The sequence below is a fragment of the Nansenia antarctica genome (genome assembly GCF_963989245.1).
Source record: "Nansenia antarctica genome assembly, chromosome: 4".
NCBI classification, from domain to species: Eukaryota; Metazoa; Chordata; class Actinopteri; order Argentiniformes; family Microstomatidae; genus Nansenia; species Nansenia antarctica.
Window position 1 is genome coordinate 57091356 of NC_137689.1, and position 21717 is coordinate 57113072.

The 21717-nt window shown below is 45.3% G+C and overlaps 1 protein-coding gene across 1 annotated transcript; it reads left to right on the forward strand.

Annotated features, from left to right (window-relative positions):
• Positions 1–146: 146 nt before the first annotated feature.
• LOC308156863 (rapamycin-insensitive companion of mTOR-like) lies at positions 147–18734 on the forward strand (the record flags this gene model as incomplete). The annotated part of the gene is made up of 38 exons (XM_080530310.1): positions 147–195; positions 328–375; positions 3186–3283; positions 3374–3438; positions 3622–3753; positions 3850–3913; positions 4103–4229; positions 4366–4535; positions 4664–4731; positions 4836–4903; positions 5117–5199; positions 5422–5509; positions 5657–5747; positions 5834–5900; positions 6070–6150; positions 6296–6396; positions 6503–6668; positions 6761–6862; positions 7015–7061; positions 7237–7372; positions 7559–7758; positions 8027–8153; positions 8328–8492; positions 8648–8724; positions 8825–8903; positions 9004–9113; positions 9578–9665; positions 11856–11948; positions 12146–12252; positions 12357–12595; positions 12999–14112; positions 16324–16501; positions 16602–16689; positions 16816–17010; positions 17251–17409; positions 17544–17667; positions 18092–18230; positions 18398–18734. 38 exons carry the CDS (start codon positions 147–149, stop codon positions 18470–18472), a joined length of 5208 nt encoding a protein of 1735 aa, XP_080386436.1. The 3' UTR covers positions 18473–18734.
• Between the last annotated feature and the right edge of the window lie 2983 nt (positions 18735–21717).

Below are 21717 nucleotides of genomic sequence, written 5' to 3' on the forward strand. Positions count from 1 at the left end.
TTATTGCCTTCTATGCAAACATTCATGCATTTGATAGAAGTGGGCTGAATCAGAGATTCTTTGAATGAGAGAAGTGGACGAGACGGTATGTCTCGCGATAGTCCCTGTTGATCCTGGTCCAGACGGTGTTGAATGATTGTGGAAACATGGCGGTCAGCATCCGAGGCCGTCCGAGCCGGAGCGTTCGGATGCGAGGTGAGGCTGATCATGTTTTCACCTGAACCAGAGAGGCTAGCACAGCCCTCCGAAACACGGAGCTGAACTTTGATTGTGCACGACAAGTCGCTGTCTCCACGCTAACATTGTTGATGCTGCCTATTTTGACAGGTCGGAATGACAGCGGGGAGGAAAACGTGCCACTCGATCTCTCCAGAGGTGGGTTGTGAATCAGATCGGACGTCAGCAGCATTACATCCCATCATCTGATTCTTGCTACTGTAGGATGCTGCGATGTTATTGTTGGGATCACTGTATTCATACATGCACAATGTCTGTGGTGGCCTAGTATTGCGGCCTATTGCCAAAACATTTCAGGCGAACATGGTTTCCCATGGTATTATATTAGATAAGCCAGTAGTACTAGCCCAAACTGTAGCGAGCGTGTTGCGTTGCTGTGTTGCCTGGGTGGGTTGACTGTCATTAAGCTAATTGATGATGCCTCTTAAAATTGTATTGAATAACAGTGGTTGTGAGATACTAGATGTGAGCTAGGGGTATCAAGTAAGTTAGATGTTTTGATTCGTCTTCGTTTTTTTAGCTTACGTTACACTACTACGAACCTTATGGTTTGTTGTTGTTGTTGTTGTTGTTGTTGTTATTGTTGTTGTTGTTGTGCATGTAAACAAGCTGGTTCGATCTATAGAAATCATTAATGTATACTGCCTGACCCTCTACTACTGTTGTGTTAGCTGTTAGTAGCCTACTAGTGGGTAACTCACTGCTTGTTGCAGTAATGTAAACAGTCCTATAGGCTATATAGAATATATTGCTAGGTCAGTTGTTTGATGAGCTCCCCTGTTGATGAATGAATGAAAGCAAAGAGTGATTTTTAGGCTGGATCACACAAAATATTACACAAAATATTATTTACAACCTTGAAATCAGAGAAACCTAACCAAGGGAAGGAGGGTGTAATTGGGATAATCTTTTAATAATAATAATAATAATAACCTTTATTTGTATAGCACTTTTCCTGCAAATGTTGCAGCTCAAAGTGCTTTAACATATCCATACAGCATAACAATTAAAATAGAACAATAGTAATCAATAAAATAACAATAGCACAGAATAGCAGTAACATAAACTACATAATAAAACAAGAATAAACCAACTTAAGCATTGTTAGCGCCATGCTCTACCAACTGAGGACCACATAGCACCACAAAGTCCTCCTCAGCGTGAGAGAGGCATCTTCTATTGAGCTCTAAAGTATGTGGCTGGACGGTTTAGTGGGTTGATGTGTGACAGTCAGTCCAGGTAGATTGTAGAAGGTGTGGTCACCGGTTTGAGACGTCTGTGCAGGTTGAACTCCCACCAGTACAGGTGGTAGGTGTAGGTGTAGAAGGAGAAGTCGTCGTCCTCGCCACAGTCGCTGGTGTAGGACAGCACATAGCGACCACACTTTTGATAAATTAAACCCCAATTACTGGTTTGATGCCTCTTAAAACTGTGCTGTATAACAGTGGTTGTGAGATACTAGATGTTAGCTAGAGATAACAAGCAAGATAGATGTTTCGATGTCATTGACTGGTTTGTTTGACAGCAGATCAGCATCTTCCCAAAGACACACGCAGTAGGATAGGATGCTATGCAACATCACTGGGTTTAGGGACCAATATCTGGGTGAAGCTCATGTGCTAGTTTGCTTTTCACATCTCCCTGCCTTTCCCTGAAACGTCTTCCTCAGTGATCGGCTTTGATGTTGATTTGAGTGGTTTGGTCATTTTTGTAGCCAGAGAAATCAAGTATCAAGTTTATTATGAGATGCCAAAAGGGTGCAAGCAATCAAATCAGCCGCAGTAGGAAGATTGTCCTTTCAGTCCTATTACAATCTATTCCTCCATCGACAAGAACAATGAAATGCCCACGTACAGTGGCAGGCCTTGTGATCAACAAACAGATGATCTATCAGCAGACAGTGGGCATTCATGATGAAATTGTAGACAGTATTTGCATAGCCTAAACTGCCTTTCTGTTTGACAAAGACCGCAAAGTACTATACATAACTCAAAGCTATAGCTGAATTAGAAGGTATTTTAAGTGTCCCCATTACCGAGACATTCGGTCCCTGTGATATGCCATAGTTATCCCAGAGCTGCGGTAGCATGCCTAATTTGTCTGATGCCCAGAATAGCTTCAGCTTACTTAATGCAGATATAGGCCTATTCAGGATTTTGAGAATGAGGATTAGATATATAGCAGGTTGGTCAAATGTGATGAGGCTGTATTCAGACTGCATTAAGTTCATTTTGTTTCAGTTTGTTTGAAAACATTTGATTGTGCAGACCCAAAAGATTTGTTTCGGATCAAGTGTGACGTTACTCTGAAGTCTGAACATTGAATTTTACAAAACAAAAACAAACTAAACGGTGACTTAAGAATATAATGGATAATGTAGAATGGTGTGCCGTGGTTCTTGCTTCTGAGTATTTGAGTTGAGTGAATTTGAGTGAGCTGTCTGCTTCCGAGCCAATCCCAAGCAGTTTTGTTGCACTAACATTGTACAGTACAATTTGTTGGGTTGTCACTGGAGCCCTACTGGGACAGTGATCTTAACATATGCTTTAAGATCATTGTCCCACAGTGGATCCGTAGCCTGTGGCACTTTTGTTGCACACCTGACTGTGTGCAGTAGCAAACAGTTCTTCCGGTGGGGCTACCTTTATTTAGGCCTGCCCTTATCCCAAATGTTTCTGTTTCCAGTTTAGGTCAGTTTAGTATGCTGGTCAAACTAATGAGACTTTCTCACGCTCATGCTGGTCTAACCTTAACACAGCCACAAACACGTGTTTTCTAACAGAATGAATCCAGCTGATGCCCCTGAATAAGTTGAAAGGCTAGTCTTTTACAACACAAACTTCCAGTTCAGTTGAAACCGTTATGACCAGTGTGTGTGTGGAGAGTGAATACACCATGTAAAAGCTGAGACGTCTTATGTATCGACTGTTCATCATGTATGATTTCAGAGCCCGTAGACAACCTACGTGAAATCCTTCAGAATGTGGCCAAGCAACAAGGAGTCTCCAACATGCGCAAATTAGGCCACCTGAACAACTTTATAAAGGTTTGTGGGAACCATCCCAGCAGACACCAAGTATCTACACCTGTGTTTATTATTTGCTTGTGTTCATCTGGGCATGCTTGTCTTTTCCAGCTTCTCTGCAATGTAGGCCACTCAGAAGAGAAGCTTGGATTTACATATGAAGAGATCATCATATGGTGGGTCTTGATACAACTGAGCATCTCTGTTATAGTACTGTATGAGCAGTTCTACTCTCTGTATTGATTCTTTTATGTTTTGTGCTCAATTCAAGTGCAGTCTGCAGTGATTGATTATCTCCCTATCTCAACCTGTATTTTTCTCTCTCTACTACTCCAACCCCCTCTTCGTCATTGTCTCAGCCTCCGCTTAGCGCTGCTGAATGAGGCTAAGGAGGTGCGAGCGGCAGGCCTGCGGGCTTTACGCTACCTGATCAGAGATAGCAGTATTCTCCAGAAGGTTTTACGGCTTCAGGTGGACTACCTGATCTCCAGGTGAGTGCTAGTATGAGTTTTGGCAGGATTATTTCTCAGAGAGAGAGAGATACACTTACTTGACTCCTCTAAACTTTCAACTCTGTCCTTTTGCAGGTGCATAGACATCCAGCAAAGTAACGAGGTGGAGCGGACACAGGCCCTCAGGTTGGTGCGAAAGGTAAGACATAACTAACTAACTAACTAACTAATTAGGAATTCATTTTCCCAGCAACCCAACACCCTGAGGTGTGAGCTTCACAACGCATATGTGTGCATTACTTGGTAAACATCTCACTGCTCTGTGTGTGTGCGGGTGCGTGCGTGCATGACTCTCACTGAGCGGACTGCTCTTTGCTGCCCCCTACAGATGATCACTGTGAATGCACTGCTCTTCCCCTCGTCTGTCACCAACTCCCTCATCGCCGTGGGAAACGATGGGCTGCAGGAGCGGGACCGCATGGTGCGTGCCTGTATCGCCATCGTCTGTGAACTAGGTGAGTGACAGAGCAGAGCACACACATCCATGTGTCCACCTGTGACGTTCTCTGTAGTCATGGATGCTGTGAAGAAATGCTGGGTAAAAATCATGCTGTCAAGGTAAAAAACCTGTGCGCTCCTCCTCACCTGCAGCCCTGAAGAATCCCGTGGTGGTGGCCCAGAGGGGCGGTCTCAGCACCATACTGAAGAACGTGCTGGACTGTCAGCTGAGCCGTATCAACGAAGCCCTCATCACTACCATCCTACACCTCCTCAACCACCCCCACACACGGCAGTATGTGCGCTGCGACGTGGAGCTGGAGGTATTAGCAACACAAACACCACACAAGAGTAGGCTATGCACACTCGGGTCACATAGGAATGGGCGATTATTTTCTTCCTATACATTGTATAGTCTATCTGATACGAAATACATCTCTCTTTCTCCCAGCAAATCTTGGCCCCTTACACTGACTTCCACTACAGACACAACGCAGACACAGCGGAGGGGCAGCTCAAGTGAGTTTTGTGTGTGTGTCTGAAGCATGCCGTTTCAATCTGATATAGCATTTATAGTCTTTTTTGTTTTCTTCTCAATCTTGCATTTTTCATATTGACTTTAGGGAGGACAGGGAGTCTCGATTCCTAGCCAGTAAGATGTCCATAGTGGCTTCCTTTCGCTCCTGGTCAGGTAAACCATTCTTGAGAATCTCTACTATCTCTTTATACTGCAGCCTAGAGTACACAATAAGTGGTGAACATTTTAATGGCAAACATGTAGAGTTTGTAATGTTTCAAAGGACTCTGTGTGTATGCAGTATACCCGCGTACCACTGTGGTGTGTAATGACTGTAGCATGAGCGGTATGAACATATGTCTGTCTCTCCCTGCCTTTTGACACCAGGCATCATTAACCTGTGCAAGACAGGCAACTCTGGAATCCAGTCCCTCATTGGCCTGCTCTGTATACCAAATATGGAAGTAAGGGTAGGTACACAGTATATGAAGCCAGTATGTGATAATAGAGTCGAGGACGTACTGTGTCCTCTTCTTAGGGTTCAAGATTGCTTTACATTTGTGCTATTGAACATCGACAACAGCCTCACCCAATGGAACATGTTCTGCCTTCTGTGATGGCGTAGCCAAGTGTCCATATCAGTTGTGGTGTCTGTAGTCAGTGTTGATGGACCTTGTATGTCTCTCCCACAGAAAGGCTTGTTAGAGGTCATGTATGATATCTTCCGGCTCCCTGTGCCTGTTCCGACGACAGACTTCATTGAAGCACTTATCAGTGTAGGTGGGTAAAGGAAAGGCAGTTTTTGTTTTTGTTTGTTTCTTTCATTTGAGATTTGCTTTTCTCTTACTGTGTTTTTTTTCTTCTACTATTCCGTATATCTCACTGACTTTTTTTTACTTAGTAAAGTGTTCTCTGTTCCCCATGTAGACCCCAGTAGGTTCCAGGACAGTTGGCGATTATCAGATGGCTTTGTGGCTTCTGAAGCTAAAGTTATTCTTCCACATCGAGCTCGGTCCAGGTAAGAACCATCACTGGATCTACTTCACTCAGTGAACGATGAGGATTTTTGGTTTAAATTACGATGTGTTTAATCTGTCTCTTCAGGCCTGATCTAATGGACAACTACCTTGCTTTGGTACTGTCTGCCTTCATCAAGAGTGGGCTACTAGAGGTACAGTCATCCAGTACCATATGTTTCATGTTCAGCCCAAACAGTGCTGCTAGATATAAGTAAATGTCAGTTCTATTAGGTGAATGATACACACATAAACACATGGCCTTTTAAAGTCACAAGTTTTAGTCTTGACCCCCCCCCCTTTCGCTACTGTCGCTCTGCACAGGGTCTGGTTGAGGTGATCACCAGCAGTGACGACAACCTCTCTGTACGAGCCACCATTCTACTGGGAGAACTCCTCCACATGGTAACCCCGTGTTCTATTTACGTTATGAGTCATCTGTGGTCAATGACCTGGACCAGAGGAGGATGTGCTCTAAATACTCATACTCTGAAATGATTGTTTATGCCAGGCAATGGTTAGTTGACTGTTTATTTGTGTTTTCCTCCAGGCCAACACCATCCTCCCTCATAGCCACAGCCACCACCTACACTGTCTGCCCACACTCATCAACATGGCTGCCTCCTTCGACATCGCCCAGGAGAAAAGATTGTGCGTGGCAGCTACTTGGCGACCATAGAGCACAGTAGTCCTATGAACAAAGTCATGTAATACTGTATGTCGATAACGGTTATATAACTGTCATCCTTTTTTTTAGACGGGCGAGTGCGGCGGTCAACTACCTGAAGCGGTTTCACGAGAAGAAGAAGAGAGGACCCAAACCCTACAGCCTCTATCTGGACCACATCGTCCGCAAAGCCGCGGCTTCACACTACTGTAGAGACCAGCACTTTAGACCACAGAGAGATATCTATGTCATTAAGGTACGTCATTATATACCGTGATGCCCAAGTGTTAGTAGAGCTACTCCCTGTTGCTGCTGATGGTAACACAGGCCTGTTTACACTGACCACAGGACACGGAGGACACTCTCATGATGAACCTGAGAGACAGCCACATCCTAAACCATAAGGAGAATCTAGACTGGAACTGGATCCTCATCGCAACCATACTGAAGGTGATTGGTCCTGGTATTCTCAGTGGGAGGTGTTGTTCATGTGTTCATTCCATTCAGTGTCAGTTGTTCTATATACCTTAGCGTTCGTTATATCGGCTTCATAACATCATCCGTTCTTTTTAATTTTTCTTTTTTTTCTTCTCCTTCTGTAGTGGCCCAATGTAAACCTACGTAGCAGTAAAGATGAGCAGATGCATAAGTAAGTGCAACTTTAATTTCTTCCTTCTCCACCTGTGGGATTCTTAGCTCATCGACTAGAATTGGAACACAATGGTTTCGAAAGGTTCATTAGGGTGAAATAATATGCTCTTTGGTGGTTGGTCCCAGTCTTCCGCCTGTGTGACTGTTGCTGCGGTCTGTGTGTGGTTCCCCAGGTTCGTGCGGCGGCTACTGTTCTTCTACAAGCCCAGCAGTAAGCTGTACGCCAGCCTGGAGCTGGACCACAGCAAGGCCAGGCAGCTCACATCGGTGGGCTGCTCCTTCATCGAGTTCCTCCTGGAGTCTGAGGAGGTGAGGAGGGGTTTCACATGCAGACAAACACTTGTGCACTACAGACATTGACGTACATAAGCAGAAATGTATGAATACGTGAAATCGAAATGAGCTCTCTTGAATGACAAGTGATAAAAACCCTTTTCTACAATTTCAGTCTGAGCTGTCTCGACTCACACAATGTCCCTCCCCCCTCCCTGTCAGGACGGGCAGACGTACCTGGAGGACCTGGTGAAGGACATAGTTCAGTGGCTCTCCTCCTCCTCTGGGCTCAAACCTGACCGCAGTCTCCAGAGCAACGGCCTGCTCACCACTCTAAGTCAGCACTACTTCCTGTTCCTAGGCACGCTCTCCGCCCATCCGCACGGGGTAAAGATGCTGGAGAAGTGCAGTGTCTTCCAATGGTCAGTCTCTACCCCTAACCCCTTTTCAAACCGCTTCTCTTACATGTGAGATCCCCCAAGGCCTTGGAGGCTGTTCCATCTAGAAAAATGTCTGCAATGGCTATAGGGGGTTAAGACCAATAAGACAGACACCCATTTCACTTTTCCTCTTTTTTGTCTTTTTTTCTTCCATAATCCACTTTCATCCTCACTTTTAATGATTGTATTTGAGGTCCATTTGGTACTTAAGCAGTGCGTTCTCCCTCTGTCCTCTCGTGTGCTCTCGTAGCCTGTTGAACGTGTGTACTCTGAAGAATCAGGACCACCTGCTGAAGCTCACTGTGTCCACACTGGATTACAGCCGAGACGGGCTGGCCCGGGTCATCCTGTCCAAGATCCTCACTGCTGCCACCGATGTAAGGAAACCAACAGCTAACACTGATGGAAAAAAAACAGATAGGACAGGTTTTTTTTTTTAGATGGCGGATTTGGTTCACTGAGCATTCATTTGAGCCATGCTATGTTTTGACTGAGGTGGAGCAGGTAGTGGCAGGTTTGTTCTCATACGCCCCTTGGTCCGCTCCATACAGAACTGCAGGCTGTACGCCACTAAACACATGCGGGTGCTTCTGCGTGCCAACGTGGAGTTCTTCAGTAACTGGGGCATCGAGCTCCTCGTCACCCAGCTCCACGACCGCAACAAGACCATCTCTATGGAGGCGCTGGACATCCTGGACGAGGCCTGCGAGGACAAGGTGAGGGACGAGGAGGAGTGCGGTCGTGTGTGTGTGTCACGTCGTTCTGTTGTCCCCGGAGCTCTGCTGAGCCTCGCCTTCCCGTCCGTGTCGTGTCGTCCTATCAGCTGTGTGTTTGCTGACGTGGCTATCTGTGTGGTGGTCTTGTCCTCCAGGCAAACCTCCATGCGCTCATCCAGATGAAGCCGGCTCTCACACACCTGGGAGACAAGGGGGTCCTGCTGCTGCTACGGTAAGAACACCAGGGACGTTTCCAGTTATGTTCAGGCAGGGGGTCTTCGAGGTGTCTGTATTCGCCACATGTCCCTGACCCCTGGTGTTCTTGTCTCCAGGTTCCTGTCCATTCCAAAGGGCTTCTCCTACCTCAACGAGAGAGGTTACGTCACCAAGCAGCTAGAGAAATGGCAGAAGGTACCTTGAACTAGGACACAATCAGGCCATGCTGTCGCCCAACACACCCAGACTTTGACATCAGTCTGTGATCAGTCTGTTATACCATATCTCCCTACAGGAGTACAACCTTAAGTATGTGGACATGATTGAGGAGCAGCTGAATGAGGCCCTCACCACATACCGCAAGCCTGTAGATGGAGACAACTATGTACGCCGCAGCAACCAAAGGTCAGAGCCCTGCCCAGTGCCTAGAAACCTGGCTCTCCTCATTAGCTTATGCTTATGGGGTTTAGACCTTACATTTACATTACATTTTTGACATTTAGCAGTCGCTTTTATCCAAAGCGAATTACAACAAGTACAGTTTGTCTAAAATAAGTGAATCATCTATACAACAGTCACCATCATAAAAAAATAAAAAATAAAATAATCTATGCTAGGACTAGGGGCCATAGACAGTCACAATACTAGAAAAAGGAAGGAGTTTTTATTTTATTTTAATTAATTAATGCTTTTTTAATTAAAAGTACAGGAACTGTACAGTAGTCGGGGTGAATAGGTCTTTAGGAGGGACAGTCAAGATGTAGCCACGGTGTTGGATACATTTATTTTGTAAACAAGAACTAAAATAACATTCAGTAACTGAATTAAAATGTATGTTTCCTCTCCCCCACTATTTGTTCATGTGGCAGGTTACAGAGGCCAAATGTTTATCTTCCTGTGCACCTCTATGGCCAACTTGTCCATGATAAGACAGGCTGCCACCTACTGGAAGTCCAGGTACGTGCAGATGCTGTAGCTACAGTGGCTATAGTAATGTATAGAAAGTCATCACACCCCTTCAGCTTTTCCACATTTTGTTGTGTTATAGACTCAATTTAAAATTGATTAACCTTCCTCTTCTGTTGACGTTCAAATCTGACCGAATGACTTTGTTTGTAATCATAAATATTGTGTTTTTCATCCCATTGCCTCAAGACCTTATGTTATCCTCCACCCTAGGCCCCTGAGCATATACACTTGATTGCATTGAACTGCATTGCATTTTGGGGGATTTATTGAACCGTGTCACACCTATGATGTTTCCGGTCAGAATTGACCGTCATAGGAAATGAATGGGTAATAAAAATAAAATAAAAAAAATACATCCCATACAACAATGGAACGGGAAGAATCTCAGCTACAACACTAAATACATAATTTCCATCTCCAGTACACACAGCCTACATGGCAGGCAATTTTATAATATACAGTAATGTACAGTAAACACTATCTTTGAACTTGCTGCAAAATTATAATATGAAATTAACCCCTGGTGTCATTCTGTCTGCCACCCCTTGATTCTACTTGCTTTGACTGTTCAAATGAGATGTCAACCATCACAATTGGATAAGGGGTTCCAGAGATATCACTGTGCAAAACACACCGGTCAATTTTGACCGAAAGTAGCAAAGTTGGAAAATGAAACAAACAGAAGAGGAAGGTTAAATAAATAACATTTGGCATCAATCCACACACATTACCCCATAATGACAAAGTTCAGGAAATGTATTGCAATTTAAATACAAATACCTCATGTGCATAAGTCTTCATACCCTTTGCTAAGAGTTCATCTTAATGAAAGGATAAAAGTTTATGTAATTTTGGAATCAATATATTCGTTTTTATAGGGTCTCTGATTTAGGAATCAATTATACACTGTGTAGATTAGGATGTCACTACCAACTCAGCAAATTGTATAATTGTCTTGTTCCTGACAAACTCCTCAGTCCCGGCCAATGACAAATATACCCATAACCTGATGCAGCTACCACTATTCTTCACACGAGAGATGGTGCAGAAACTGCACTGCATTTGCACTTAACTTAATGCTTTGTAGTAAAACCAAATAAACACATTTCCAGCCACTTTCTTTGCTGTATCACTTGAATTCATTATTGCAAACACAATTATGGAGATGAGAGATTATTTTTCCATTAACAGATTATTTTTGGCCACTTGGTTATAGACCAATTTTGGAGAGTGACTGAGATGATGTTGTCCCATCGACTGTGCTTTTTCCTTTCCACCATTCAACTTTGTAGATTTTTGTTAAATGAGAGACTTTTTGAAGTCTCCCCAGGCCTCAGGGTCACATTCCTGATCAGTTTTGTTCCTCTCCATTTGCTCAATTTATAATGACAACCTGATCCACACAGTGTGTAATTGATTCCTATGCAGAAACCCTATAAAAATAAAGATATTGATTCCAATACATACATTGATTACAATAACTATTATCCTTGCATAAGATTAACTTATTGAGTGATTTGTTGATGACATTTTAGCATTTAGCTAATTTTAGGACTGTCATAGCAAAGGGTATGAAGACGTATGCACATTAGTTATTTCTGTGTTTCAATTTTAATACATTTGCATGCCAATTTTTTTATTATTTAATCAATTTTAAATTGAGTCTATAACAAAATAGACTATAACAAAATGTGGAAAAAGTGAAGGGGTGTGATGACTTTCTAATAGCCACTATCCAACAGCCATGTAATAATAATACTACTACTACTACTACTACTACTACTACTACTACTACTACTACTACTACTGCTACTGCTACTGCTACTACTACTACTACTACTACTACTACTAATAATAATAATAGATTTCATATAAAAAGCGCCTTTCTCAGACTCGAGGACACTGTATAAAAAAAAAAAAAAAAAAGATAAAGATAAAATCGTAGTCAAGATAAAAAATGGTGGAAGAGCTCAGGCAACTATAGGGAATAGTGACTCAGGACCCGTGCCATGCTGTAGGAAGGCGAGTCTGAACAGATGGGTCTTGAGTCTGGTCTTGAAATTACTAACACGTTTAAACATAATATGCCTTTATGTCTCTGTCTCCCTTATTCTCTCGCTCTCTCTCTCTCTCTGACCCTCTTCCTCTCCCTCTCCCTCTCTACTCTACCACTCTCAGAATGTGGTTCCTGACCTGAGCTACACTGTTCGCTCTCCAATGCTGGACAAATGGGAGGGCATCAAACACCTGAAGGCAGCACTTTGGGCATTGGTCAGTACCAAGGGGACGTGTGTGTGTTACCTCCACCTCTGATGTGGTAGAACTAGTCAAGCCAACACTGTGTCCCTATAAGGCTCTGTTCTGAATATGACTCTCAATAGGCATTCCATAATGTTGTCATTGATCTCAATAGTTTTCAATACAGTATAAAGTGAACATTTGTGGTTGTCATCTGTGTATGTTTCCAGGGTAATATCGGGTCGTCAAATTGGGGGCTGAACCTGCTCCAGGAGGAGGGGGTGATCCCTGACATTGTGGCTCTGGCCCAGCACTGTGAGGTCCTGTCCATCAGAGGGTAAGAGTCTGAACCTGATCTCTCTCACCTGAGCTCTCTCTCCACTCTGATACGTGTTTCCATGAATCTTTCTCTGATATCTCTGTGCTGCTATGTGTGTGTAGGACGTGTCTGTACGTGCTGGGGCTGATCTCCAAGACCAGGCAGGGCTGTGATACGCTGAAGCAGCACGGCTGGGACGCAGTGAGGCACAGCCGCCGCACCCTGTGGCCCGTGGTGCCCGACGACGTGGAGCCGCAGCCCCACCCCCCCACCCTGCTCTCCTCGGTCCCCAGCACACTCAGCCTCACCTCCGAGTCCACCAGCTCTAGGCACAACAGTGAGAGTGACTCAACGCAGCCCAGTAAGACTCCTGTCCCCGTTCCCATGACTACTACTACTACTAATACTACTAATAATAATAATAATAATAATAATAGATTTAATTTAAAAGCTCAGACTCAAGATAAAAAGATAACATCTTAGTCAAGATAAAAAAATTGTGGAAGAACTCAGGCAACTATAGGGAATAGTGTTACTCAGGACCCATGCTGTAGGAAGGGGAGTCTGAATAGATGGGTCTTGAGTCTGGTCTTGAATGTATTGAAAGTATCAGAGCGTCGGATGGCTGGTGGAAGGGTGTTCCACGGCTTGGGTGCTGTGGAAGTTACAAATGTACAATTAGCAGTCAACCTGTTCTGTACCCACAGTCACACCGGTGCTGCTCATAAGTGTATACTAAGTCCACTGTATCGGGGCTTTTCCAGGTCTGTACATCCTGGATGATGAGAGGCTGGAAGGCTGTGACCTGTCCGAGGAGCCTCCTCTGTACATGAGGCCCAAGCTCCTGAAGGACCGCAGCCCCTTCACCCTCCTGGCCTCCAGCCGCTTCCGCAACCGCCTCCTCCACTCCCTCTCGCTCTCCGGGAAGAAGCTCCGCAGCTCCAACGACCTCAAGGGTGGCACCAGGGCCCACGGAGGCGGGGTGGAGGGGAAACCGGGACGGAAACGCACCGTCACCGAACCCTCCACGTACACCTTCGGCCCGGCGGACGTCTTCCCCGTTTACAACGACGGGCAGCACCTGCCTAAGAGCCCCTCGGTCAGCCTGGAGACTTCGTTCGTGGGCAGCAAAGCCTCCGAGAACCGAGGGAGTGCCCCCAGCGTGGGAGAGGGGGATGGAGACGGAGAGGGTAAGCCGCCCAGACCCACGGTAGGGGGAGGAGGAGAGTCTGGCGCGGGGGGGGAGAGCCAACGAGAGCAGAGTAGTCGCGAGCGATTGGCGGGAGACGGGCCGGCAGGAGGAGGGGGAGGGGCCCCGTTTAAGAGCCGCAGTCAGAGCTTCAACACGGACACCACCACCAGCGGCATCAGCTCCATGAGCTCCAGCCCCTCCAGGGAGACCCTGCCCTCCACCATAGACACGGACTGTGTCAGCCTCAACACTGTGATCAGCGCCCAGACCATCCAGGCCCTGCACTCCCTCACCCCGCAGGCCCACACCGCCCACCTCTCCGTCTCCAAGTCCAGCTCGGCCTCTCTGGTCCCCCCCGGGTCCTCCCACACCCTACCTCGCCGCGCCCAGTCCCTCAAGTCGCCCTCGGCGACCACCCTGAGCAGCCTGACCGACTACGGCCTCATGTACTCCAACTCCCGGGACGCGCTGGGCTACGCCACGCTGAAGTACGCCAGCTCCCGCGAGTCGTACGGAAGTCAGCGCGACGCCCTGGGGTACGCCACTCTCAAGCGGCTGCAGCAGCAGCGCATCCACCCCTCCTTGTCCCACAGCGAGGCCCTGGCCTCCCCAGCCAAAGACGTGCTCTTCGCAGACGCCATCACCATGAAGACAGGCAGCCTGGACTCCAGACTCACTCCACGGAGGTAACTCACTCACTCACACCAGAATGCACCAACAACAACAAACACTTTTCCACTCACAGAAACCACTGGGCCCTTCCCTGGCCATAAAATCTCACTCACGCGTGCATGCACGCACTCACACACACACACACACACACACACACACACACACACTCACACTCATACACACACACACAGACACTCACACTCATACACACCCCTCCACTCCCTCCTCATCCACATGCACTCAAGTACACCCTTTGAGTCTCCACTACTTTTACAGTAAAACCCATGGTGACTACCACCAACAGTTCTAGGAATCATTTGACTTGTCTCTGTTGCTCCACTGACTTCCTCTCTTGTATGCGGTCAAGTTTCTTCACCCATTGGGTCTCTTTTTGGGCTTTGGATATCATGCAATGGGTCTCTATTTCTGAAACTTTTCTGAAACAGATGTTGACATACCCGGTTTTAAAAGGAATTTACCACAAGTGTGAGTCATAGGAGTAGGACTAGACTTAGACATGAGGTCAACTTCCAAATATGATCCTCCCCTCCTCACTAGTAGGATAATGAAGATCCACTCTCGTTATGCATCAGACTGCTGCTCTTCTTAACTCCTTTCTTTAAATTCTTGACTCACTAGGCCTATAGTATACAGTATGTATGTTTTATTGTGAAAAGTTGTAATGTGTTATTTCTGTGTGCTGTGCACTATGCATTTTTACCAGTGTGTTCTTCATGCATTTGTTTTGGGTTTGTGTACCCTTTGGGATAAGATGTGCTCTCCCTGGATCATGAAATGAAGTGGGAGGTACTATAACTTACTCTGTATTCATGGTAGAGAGAGTGACCCCCCCCAACCACCACCACCACCCCGACCCATACCCCGATACATCGCTTCTTTCCCCAGTTTCAAAATAGACAAGCAGCCCCACTGAGCAGACCATATCCCTGTAGACCCCAGCACCCCCACCTCTTCCCTAGGGGCAGTAATGCTGTTTCTGACGGTCTTCCTCCTCAGGTGTTCAGTAAAGAGGTTTGGCTGTTTGGGCAGGCCCCGCGGCACGCCAGTGATAGGGCTTTCACACCGGCAGTTCCGAACGCCGGTTCGCGTTCGCGTTCGGAAACCTCCGAACGTTGGCGCTGTCTGGCGAACGAGCCCGCGTTCATACCAGTGTATCGTTCGCCAGACAGCGCCAACGTTCGGAGGTTTCCGAACGCGAACGCGAACCGGCGTTCGGAACTGCCGGTGTGAAAGCCCTATGAGAGCCCTGCTCCCACGGTGCGTGGACATCTTAATAGGCTCCCCTGCCCCTCTCCCTCTCCCTCTCCGTCATTAGGAAAGCCCTGGTTTTGTATTGTAGAGGTGCTTGCAACCTCCCTTTCCTCTCCTTCGGCATCATCTCCACTGTGCCCCCGTCTGACACCTGGTCTGACCCCTGCTGTCATCATTGATTAGAAGTGGCGTGAACCCACCAGGTTCTCAGCGACAGTAGGAGATGACTAGTTCCTCCTCTTCTGTTTGTACTTTCTGTACACCAAAGGAACATAGCCGATAGTCCGCCCTGTGGCTCTCCTCTCCCGACCTGCAATGGTGTTAGTGGTGGCCTAGTGGATAGTGAATTGGAGTAGTGATCAGAAGGTCATTAGTTCAAATCCCACCTAGGGAACACCTCCCACTAGTGTGAGGTTGAGTATGGCACTTAGCCCTAAATTACTCCAGGGAGACTGTCCCTGTAATCTCTAATTGTAAATCGCTTTGGAATAAAAAAAAGTGTCTGCTAAACGGTTAAAATGTAAATGTAAAAATGTGTTATCTTGCCTGTCTTTTGGTTTGTCAGGTTTAAGTGAGGTGTGACGGACACATCCCCTCTTCCTCCCGACTGCATTCAAACCGGCTTGGACATTCACTGTGTAGATGACGGGTGTTGCATTGGCCTGTAGTGTAGAGGTATTTACATTGGCCTGTAGTGTAGAGGTATTTGGCCTGTAGTGTAGAGGTCTTTACTTGCAATGCTGCCAAGACTGCTTAGGGACTGACTCAAGTGGCTGACTGATGACTAGGTTTATAAAATCAAAACTCACCACTCTTTCTCTCTCTCTCTCTCTCTCTCTCTCTCTCTCTCTCTCTCTCTCTCTCTCTCTCTCTCTCTCTCTCTCTCTCTCTCTCTCTCTCTCTCTCTCTCTCTCCTCCCTCCCTCCATGTCTACTACATGTCCTGTCCGCCAGGTTCCTGAAGGCTCTGAGTTTTGCCTCCCTGGATAAGGAGGACCTCCTGAGCCCCATCAGCCAGACCTCTCTGCAGCGCTCCTCGTCCGTGCGTTCGATGGTGTCCAGCGCCACCTACGGCAGTTCGGACGACTACATCGGCCTCTCGCTGCCGGTCGACATCAACAACATGTTCCAGGTGCACTTGTTGTGTTACGACGGTCTCCATCTCCTTGTTTTCATAGCACTCTGAGGGCCATGTCTCCTGACCACTGTGATGTTGGGGGTTTTGTTCTTAGATAAAAGAAACGCCATATTTCCAGAAGAGGACCAGCCCGCCCTCTGAGGACAAATCTGCCAAATTCTTCTCTGGAGACTCGGTGGATGGTAGGGAAACAGCAGTAGATATATGTAGATAGATGTATACAGTACAGAACTGAACTCTTGGCTCTGCCTTCTGGCTTCTTCATGTGTATGTGTGTTCCCTCTCTCTTCTACCTCTCTCGTTCTCAGGCCCCAGTGACGGCTCTAGGCACGGTGTCCTGCGCTCCCAGCTCAGCATCACCGAGCTGATGGGGGTGAGCCGGGCCGAGCAGCAGAAGCTCCTGGGCTCAGAGGAGACCGGCCTACAGGAACACAGTGATGACAACTGTCTCTACTGCACTGGCCTCTCCGTGCTGGGCATCCACTCTCACAACAGTAGCCCAGGTCAGCAGGAGCCTCACAAACACAGCAGAGCTAGATGCACTATGTTCAGTGTGATGCTTTTTCCTCTTATTTTTTTATTTCAGTCAAGTATCAGTAGGCAGGGCAAGCACAGTAACCACATTTTTGGTCAAAGCTACATTTATCAAGAAAGCAATTGGTAATGGTAATTGGTAATGAAAATCATATACAAATAGGTATCCTTGTCTGGTTTCAACCAACCCTCTCACCTTTCTCCCTCAGACTTGACTGAGGACTCTCCTTTCACAGAGTGGTGCAGTCCACCTGTACAGAACCATATAGAGACCATGGCCCAAACCACACTGTCAGGGGTGTCAGGATGCAGCGATGCTGTGTCCCAGGGCTCCGTAGGAAGCACACGCAGCACTGAACTGGTTTTGGGTAAAGTTTTTAATTTAACCCTAACCCTATTTTTTTTTTCACATGTGGGAAGCAGTATCAAGCACATAGTTTGGTTTTGCAAAGTAGTTGTGGGGTTAACACCTTGCTCAGGAGTGTTCTCTCTGCCCTCTCAGGGGTGAAGTCCATCCCAGAGGATGCTCCAGCCGGCAGGGTTCTCCTGAGGAAGGAGGTCCTCCGTCTGGTAGTCAACCTCAGCTCCTCTGTGGGGACCAAGGGCCACGAGACCAGTTTGCTAACGTAAGAGACACACACAGACACACACACACACACAGACACACACTCACACACACACACACACACACACACACACACACACACACACACACACACATACACACACACACTCACACACTCACACACACATACACACACACACACACACACTCACACACACATACACACACACACACACACACACACACACACACACACACACACCACACACTTTCACACAAAGATCTTTAGACCATTAACTGCATTAGCAAAAGCAGTTACAACGGGTGTGTCTGAGTTGTTTTCGTGGTTTGCCATGTCTTGGCACAAAGCTGCTGCACTCACTCAAATCTGCTCCTCCCAAGTACATATCAGACCACTTGTTTGCGTGTTGTGTATCCGTCATTCTCTCAGGAGGTTATTTTGCGTGTGTGTGTTGTCTTGGCAGGATAAAGGAGAAGTTCCCCTATGCATTTGATGACATCTGTCTTTACTCTGAGGTGTCCTATCTGCTGGCTCACTGCATGTTCCGCCTTCCCTCACGTCGCTTCATCCAGGAGCTCTTCCAAGACGTGCCATTCATACCGGTAAACGCACCACACACACATTCCTGGCAACACAGGAAAGCATATCATTCTTATTGAGCGTTCATTTAACTTCTCTCTCTGAAAGTAATGACTTTCTCTGAAAGTTGAACACTCTGTTACGCAACCATTTACTCAACCATTTATTTACTTTCTCTTTCCTACTGTAGATGTACGAGGAAGCAGAAAGCATCCTAGCCATATCACCAAAGAACGCCTCACCCGACCATCCCTCTAACCCATGAGTCACCCCCCCTCTCCCTTTTCCCAGCCTGACAGTCCCTGTGTCATCCTGTGTCACCCCCATGCAATCTTGAGTCAACCCCCTATCCTGACTCTTAATTCAACTCTCTCCCTGCATCCTGCAAGTCATATCCAGACTGAGTCACCTCCAACTGCCCCCCACACCCTCCCCAGTTTCTCCAGCCTGACTGAACTGTATATGTCCTCCAATGACAGCGACTGGTCGCAAACATGGGATTTTGACAAGAAGAAAAAGATGGCGGAGGAGGGGAAGAAAGAGGTTCTTCCTAATGACTTGATGAGTTTTAGATACGAGAGAGATGGTGGAAACGGGATGAACAAATATTTTTATTTTATTTGATCAAACAAGAAGAGCCAGTTGTAACCTTTATATAACAGAGCCTGTTGGGGGGGGAATTATCATCTGAATTTGGACTTCAAATGCCCAATGCGGTTCGTTCCCGTTTTTACTTCACTACGTCAATTCTTGAGGGCTTCCTCAGTTTTTCTTAGTATGTAACTGCATCCTACAGCACCACTCATATGAAGTAACAAAGCATGTATTTTTAGCTCAGCTTTTCCCCAAGTGAATCCATTGACTTTGACTCAACACTAACAAGGAGCGTTCCTCTGCTCTTCCTAGCGATTTCTCAACACTACAGTAAACCTCTCTGCATCTGGAGAGGACCATGCCATTGTGAATATCCACCTGGTTATCCTTGCACCTGAACAAAGAATAGTAAAGGAGAGGAATGCATATAGGCGTTTTGGTATTTCTCTGTTTTATGACCACAGATACAGGTAAGCCAGACAATCGTCATTCATTGATGCCGTTTGGTCTCCGATGTTGACCTGTGCGATGTTCCTTCTTTCCCCTTGCTGGATGTTTTTTTTTTTTTTTTTTTTTTTTTTTTGTGTCTGTTATTAATCATTTATGTCAAGAACTGAACAATTACTAGGTATGAAAACTACCAAAATGTTTTGCCATCTGTCTATGTGGGGTTTCAGCACAGGGGTTATTAACTTTCAGTTACTGAACCATTTTTTAAGGCTTCATTTGTCATTTTTGTTGTTGTTTATATTACTTTGCCATTTGAATCCTTGAGAGAAAGAAATGGGTTTGTTCAAGAGAAATGTGGCGCCTGTGATAGGTCAAAGAATACTGTGTGTAATGTCAGGTACGTTTGTTGTGTTCATGTTAGCACATATTTGACTGCTTTGTACATTTATCCTCTTCTGCCATGGACAATGGTCACTATTTGACAGCCAAGGAGGGTGCTGCTTCAGTAATGGGCACAAGTCAGTTGCCATTCCTCATACATGGATCCACAACTGTCCTCTGGTACTTATTACTGCCTTTACTATACACTCAGACAGTCAGAAACGGGAGACATGAGAACACATTTTTAGGCGGTGGTACTTTTGGACATTTTCTGAACCAATAAGAATGTTTTTTGTTTGTTTGTTTGTTTCCTGCTTGAATAGCTTATCTACCTTTTGTCCCTAATGAACTGACACATGGTGAGCCCTGAGAGAAACATAGAGTACACAAAGTCACGCAAAGAAGAAATGCAAAGCTTGGAAGTGTAATACTGAACTGTTCTTCTGATTATGAAGTACAGCACTCAGACATCTATAGTTAAATTAATCTTGTATTTACAGAGGGATTGTTTGTCATGAAGAAGAATCAGTTAATCAGATAGCCACATGGCATTAAAATTACAGGCCAACTGTCTTAAAACATAGGGTTTTTTACTGCTGTTTTTTGCTATGCAATATGCCTGATAATTGTGAACCTCCATTTACATGTATATGTTAATTATTGATTTGAAGAATGATAGGGTTTCATTTGTACTTTCTCCACTTTTGTTAATTGTGTTTAGGCAGCTGGAATTACTTTGCCTTATTTTGTTTTAATTTTCTGACATACTATAAGAAATTATGAAATTGTCCTGAACTTTATCTGATCTGAGTATAGACAATATTCCTTTGTATAAATGGGTAATGTGGAAAATGTCACATTTTCTGATGTCACTTTAAAAAGAAAAAGCTGTCTGCAAGCACAGAATTGTAAAGATACAGTCTATACATGTGCATGTTGTGTCACAATAATGATGAAATCTAATGAGGTGGACCGATTAGTAGGCCCTTTGCAGAATGCCCCTGTCTTTCTGTTGCTTAAGCATTCTAAGGGCTGAGCCTCTGTTCGTTTTCTCAATTAACAGCATAAATAACAAAAATCTATGTTAACATGACTGCCCTTTTAAGTAGATATTGAATAAGATTATGATGATGATGATTTGGGAACATCATTGGACTTCCTGTTGGGGACCAAAAAGCCAAACTGACATTTGTAAGGGTAAATGTTCTCTAACAATTAGAGAAGTAATAACTTAAATATTTAACGTTTGTGTACATTTTGAGTGATTTGAAAAAATGAGCACCTTTATTCATGAAGTGTTGTAAAGTGGACTTATGATGCTCTGCTTCTCTAAAGCACTGTATAGGATGGTAAGACCGAATCTTTATTATGTATCTGTGCCATGAAAGACTTGGAACAGAGACAAAGATAAGAGAAGTGTTATTTATATTTTTCCTCAAGAGAACATTTTCAAGAAGCTGTATATAAGTCTGTGTTGTTGTTTTTGCCCAATTTGTGGTTTCCCTTGTACAATATCCTGTATGTTGTGGCATTATGGGCCATAAGAAGCAATCTTATTAAAGGGATGCATTGATAATAAAACCTACATCAACTACTCACCTGTTGCCTTGTGTCTCTCTCTGTGTCATTGTTTTCATATATGGATGTATGGATGTTTGTTTTCAATACTACAGCAGGTGATGGTGTTCCACAATCAGACTCCAGAGCCATAGAGAACACGCATATAGAATACACTGTTCTATCTGTTGACAGCAACAACAAGAATGTAAAAACATTGTAAAATCTGTGAGGAATCAAACCAAGGATGCAATCTGGCTCCTACTGTATGAATCAGGATTTCCATTTCCTGTAGGGCCTGGGCTGTTTTCCATGGAAAAACTAGTCAGTAAATTACTAGATGCCTGCTGTTTTTAGCCTGTGAGAATGGTAACACTACACTGAGGTAGGACAATTTAATTATATTAAATAGAAAGATCCAAAGTAGTTGATACTTTCATCTGAAGTGATGAAAATGTAGTTTTGTGTCCGCCAGACCAATATATTTACTAATTTGTTTGTTGTTTGTTGTTGTTACGGTAAAGACCT